Source organism: Astatotilapia calliptera, chromosome 12 (assembly GCF_964374335.1).
Source record: "Astatotilapia calliptera chromosome 12, fAstCal68.1, whole genome shotgun sequence".
Taxonomy (NCBI): Eukaryota; Metazoa; Chordata; class Actinopteri; order Cichliformes; family Cichlidae; genus Astatotilapia; species Astatotilapia calliptera.
In genome coordinates, this window is record NC_137433.1 from 2,242,261 (window position 1) to 2,247,777 (window position 5,517).

The 5,517-nt window shown below is 45.1% G+C and overlaps 1 protein-coding gene across 1 annotated transcript; it reads left to right on the forward strand.

Moving 5' to 3' along the window:
* The first annotated feature begins 2,869 nt into the window (after positions 1-2,869).
* On the forward strand, positions 2,870-5,095 carry LOC113033669 (ribosomal biogenesis protein LAS1L-like). The gene has a single exon (XM_026187696.2). The coding sequence runs from the start codon at positions 3,179-3,181 to the stop codon at positions 4,799-4,801; it is 1,623 nt and encodes a 540-aa protein (XP_026043481.2). The 5' UTR covers positions 2,870-3,178; the 3' UTR covers positions 4,802-5,095.
* The last annotated feature ends 422 nt before the right edge of the window (positions 5,096-5,517 follow it).

Sequence of the window (5,517 nt, forward strand, 5' to 3'; positions counted from 1 at the left end):
TAGTTGGTTGCAAGGTTAGATCTCACCATCGTGAAGTCAAGAACCTGGATAATGGGTTATCTTTTCATCGTTTTCCATCCTGGCGGCAACGTGTATCCAATATCACCAAACAAAGACGCCAGGCATGGATTGCAGCGGTGAGACGAGCAGATATCGAGTTCCGTGCAATCCCCAGCTTTTTGTTGATTTGCTCGCGGCATTTTCTCTCCGGTGAGTTCTAAATTAATTCATATCACTATCCGGTTGTTCAGTCTGACGTCACTAGCCGTGTCTGGACCTAAACTCCGCTGCAGGTCCATATATCAAACGATCACTATGGCATTACTGAGAGTTGAAAAACTGTCTAAAGTCTTTCATCTTTAATAAAATGATCAGCGTTCTGCTCTACCAGGTGTAACAATTGAGTTTAACATCCAGGCATCCATGAAAACGGAATTTATGACATTTAACGGAGTTAGAAGTTAGCAGGGAGTGAATTTATAGAGTATGTAAATAAACTGTGATCATCACCATAGCCAGTGGCGTGTCTAGAAAATTTTTGTTGGGGGGGCCAGGTAGGGGCACAGATTTGGAGAAGGGTGGCAGATTTAATTGGCAGATAATGTTTAAAAAAAAAATTCTACCAACCCTTAACCATAATTCAATAATCCTATAAACCTAATAACCAAATGCACTTTTAACTCTTATTAGAATGAGATTTTAACCACTACGGTGCAAAGTTTTTAGATACTGCGTTGATAAAGGACAAGAGATACAATCAGTGCTTTGTCAGTGTTTACTCAGCATTCAAGGACAGCAATATTTGCATAGTATTTTTACTGACATGTAGTGCACATATGTTTTGGGCAAAAACATTTTTGAATATTAAAATATGAACATTTGTAGCAAACAATTGACAAATTAGCCATTCCAATGCAAAACTTTCTCTGCCTGTTAAAAAAAGAAGATAATCTTCTCACAAACTGGTGTTTGATTTTGAAACAGGAAAAAAGTGGAGAAACAACTGAAAAGACTAATATTTGAATAAAACCTGAAAGCAAGTAAATACTTTCTATGCTGCCTTATGGTAAACTTTGGTAATATTGATAAAGAACAACACTGGCTGATGATGAAATACATTCAGCTGGCATGGTGACACTGCCAGTATAACCTGCAGGGCTGGACTGGGACAGAAAATCGGGCATTTTGACTACAGACCGACCCACCAGGTATTAAAGCCATTTGAATGAAAACAAACCCTGTTGTGACAGTGATGTACAGTCTTTTTGGTATATGTATGATTTCTATACATTTTACGTCAGATAAAAACTTTGGTTGTAAGATTTAGATAATTATTTAATAAAAGCTAGATATTTTAAATGAGAATAGGAAAGAAAAGTATTTCTTTGTGCCCCCTTTCCCTGTTAATGCCCTACCTGGCCCCCTGGCAAAACTTTGCTAGACCCGCCCCTGCACAGTTACCAGCTGTCAGCTACATAAAAAAGGATCCTGGTGGGTGGTCTTCACGTTTCCCTCTCACCAGATATCCAAACCGACATCATGACCAGCAGCTTTACAGCTGTGGCTCCAGCAAACATCAGCTGATACTAGAAATTAATATTAAATAAATTCTAACAACAGCCGATCAAGCTTAAACGTGCTGCTGTTGTTTAGCGCGACATCTGCTGGTTTCGTCTTTCTGGCGCAAAGTGGGCGATAAACAAACAAGAGAGAAAAGCCGATCAGCTGATCATCGATCAGTTTCATGATTGAAGTAGCAACAGGAGAGGGAGGATGAGAGAAGAGGCAGCTGTGCAGCGTAAAGACAGAATAAATCCAGCTTTGTGTCTTTTTCCATTCTAGCTGAAGTTCGGGACAAACTGCGTCTCTTCTCAGCTCAATACGAAACGTGTAATATTTTCTCTGATTGAGGGACCATTCCATTTTTTTAAGGAGCCGTTGGCAACTCTACTAACTAACCTTATGAATAAAATAAAGTTCACTATCAGTAACATCATAGCAACCGAACAGCTGTATAAAAACTCCAAGCTGGCTAGAACGCAGTATGAGTTATTGCAACTGACAGTAAAAAGTCAGCACAACGAAAATAAACTCCACCTAAACTTAGTTCATATCTGACCCAGATAGACTGCAGGTCATAACTTCTTACCTGAAGTTCAGTTCACCTGACACTCGGACTGGCGGCTGCCTCGGGGCTCTCCTCCTGCCTCCCCTTCCCTCATCCACCTGCTGCCTCTGTGGAAGCCCCGCCATAGCCACCACCAAACAACGGAGTTATTTCTACACATCGACCTGCATCTGGCCAATCCACCACCTCTCATTGTTCATGCCCTTACAAAAAAAATAAAAAATAAGTCAAATAAGCCCGATGGCCAGTCCAGCTATGTTAACCTGCAACCAAATCTGCAGCTCCATACAGCAATGTTACGACTTAGATTACATCTTATAACTCATAACTCTTATGTTAGCTCCCCTCTGTAGCATACTGTCAGAAATATTCGAGGGCTGCAGTAATTCTTTAAGTGTTATTTTTTCCTTGGGATTCTAATTTCACCGAAGTTTACTAAACTCAACAAACTTAATATTACTTACCGGGACATTTATTCTGTCCTCATTTTCTTTCACCGAAAAATTGTTTCCTGCAGTGCCATCTTTCGTGCTTGGCTCTCCTACCTTTGCTAACGTGATGCACATAGCGCAGAAGGATGCTGCATTCACTTACACTCGGATATCTGAGCGTCACCGTGAAAACATAATCGGACATTTGATATTTGATTGAATTTTATTGTTTTGCCTTTGGGGTGGCACCTGGGGTGGCCAGTCTGGTTGGGGGGGTGGCCTGTGCCCCCCCCAGGCCACCCCGCTGGACACGCCATTGACCATAGCCAAAGAAAGCTCGTTTATGACCAGCATCATGTAAATAAGCGCTCTGTAGAACCATCGCTCCATCCTCCAATCCAGCAGGTGGCGTCAGCGTGCCCGCAGGGTGAACGTCAGCCACAAACGAAGCCGAAGAAAACGTTAGCGTCATTTCCTGGTTGCTGTGCGACAAGCAACTGTAAAACTCGAAGCTCTGAACGCGGTCCTCTGTCATATAAATCTGCGAGTGGTCTCTGCGTGAGGCGAGCGGCTTTTCCCGGTGAGTGAGAGATTGAGCGTGAGGTCCGGAGCGCGCACAATGAATAAAAAGGGCTCTGAGAAAACACGCCATGTGGTAGCCTGGCTTAACAAAGCGGAGTGGGATCAGGTTCGGGACTACCTTTACTCGATGGACTCCTCTCTGCAGAGGTTTGCGTTAGAGAGGATATCGGCTTGGAGGGCCAGGTGCGCTGATAGTTTGCCCGTGGCCGTGGACTGCACAGCAGACCTCGTGCGCTGCCAGGTGCGGGACCGGTCCGGACAGCTTACCGGAGATGACTTGACCCTGATGTACGGGACGGCCCTGATAAGATTTATTAATCTTTTCACGGACCGCCAGCCGGGGAGAAAGGCCTGGTCGCGGAGGCAACTGGCTGGAAACTTGAACATCCCCGAGTGGATGGTGGATCTGAGGCACGAAATCACGCATGGGACTCTTCCTTCTTTGAAATGGTGCCGAAAGGGATGTAAGGTGGCCCTGGAGTGGCTCCAGCAGGAGTTTTGGTCCAGACAGCTGGGAGGAGGCCCCGATGAGCAGCTCGTTGCCAGGCAGAAAGAAGTGGATGCCTGCAGAAACGCTCGGGAGCTGCTGATCTCTTTTCAGAAGGACCAGTACCAAGCTTTTGATGATGGGTCTCCTGAAGACAAGGGGAAGAGCTTGTGGCAGGCCCCCTTAGCAGACATGAGTTCGTTGCTGGGTGAGATCAAGCAGTTTGCACTGGGGTCCAGGGAGCTGTTGATTGATGTGCTGCTGGAAGACGGTTTTCTTGTTCCTACCATGGAGCAGCTGGAAGCATTAGGCTGTGCAACATCTGACAGTGCCAGTCCCACTGAGCCCAGAGTCCCACAAACCTTCCTGCGCTTTTGGCTGCCCCTGCTAAAGATGCTTAACTCTTCGTCTTTCATTCACCTCTTCCTGGAGAAGCTCTTTGTGGAACTGAAGCTGCTCAGCAAAGAGCCCAACGGTCACAGGTGTTTCTATATTTCTGCATGGATTTCAGAAGTCTTCCTCTGCAACAACAACAAAATTGAATATCATTTTGAGACAAGGTTGCAGAAGAAAGCCAGAATGAAGGACAGGATTTTCATCGACCGCATCAAGCTGAGGTGGCAGCAGCTTCTCTCTGCATGTCTGGATGCCCCCTGCATCAGCACACCTCACCTGATCCAGCTAGTCCTGGATGACATGGAGCATCCCCCCCCTCAGGAAACCAGAGAGAAGCTGTTCCAGCTCTGCTCCATCTACACACAGACAGAGCGCTCAGAGGCCAGCACACCTCTGCAGCAGCAGCAGCCCATATATACTGTGAGTATGCTGCTGGACCAGATGCAACACTCCTCACCGATGGACTCGGAGAGAAGTGAGGACCGCGAATGGGCAGACGTGCAGGCTGAAAGAGCACTTGCCCTCAGAGGTTCTCCGTGGCAGGTGTGCACTGATAATGTCACATGGAAGAACTATGCCCTTGGTAAAGTTCCTGGACAGTCGGACGACCCGTCGTGCCTCATGGTGGACAATTATTCGATAATGACTGTGTTTGACCAGCCATTGGAGCTGGAGAGCAGCATCCCCGGGGCCTCGCCTCCAGCCCGGCCAGCTGAGGGCCTCCTCTGGAGCAACAGCGAGCTCAACAAACTGAAATGTGGACTGAAGCTTTTTTAAGTTACTTGTGTTATTTTTGTTACTTGTGTTATTTTTTGTTTTATGTTAAGCACAAGATTGTTGTTGTTGTTGTCATTCCAGCCTCCGCTGACTCTTGTTGTGCTAGAAGCAGTTTTGAAGCAAAAATACAATATTCAGAAGACAAAATGTTGTGGAATTTTAACCATGAGCACAGTGCAGGTTCAGCAGTTGTGATTGTTTCTGTCCAGTCGAGCTCGTTAACTAAACATGTTGGCAGAAGCAGAAATAAAACTTTCAGAAGACAAAATGTTCTGATTTAAAGAAGGACCAAAGGAAGGAAAGCATAGGTTTTGATTAAGTCTGATAAACTAGAATTATAATTTATTGTTACATTAAAAGGAGCAAAATGAAATAAAAAGGCTATATCAAAAACAGGTTATAACATAGGAAATGTGAGGTTTTAAAATGAAGTTAGTGTCAGCGTTTTAAGAGAGTGGTAAAATGATGAGTAACGTTGAAGAATATATATAAATACAAGTCTATAAGTCAAGAACATAATTAGGATAAGGCTTTTGATTAAAGAGTCCCAACTATGATAAGTTAGGGAGATGCAGGAAAAGGTGTTTTGTTTCCTTTGCAGAAGATCTCGGCGACCACAGGGGGTGAGGATCCTGGAGGCCCGAGGCCGGATGGACCACAAGAGAGGGTCAGAGCGAGGACACAATGTATTGCGACCTCTGGTGTACCAGAGGTCG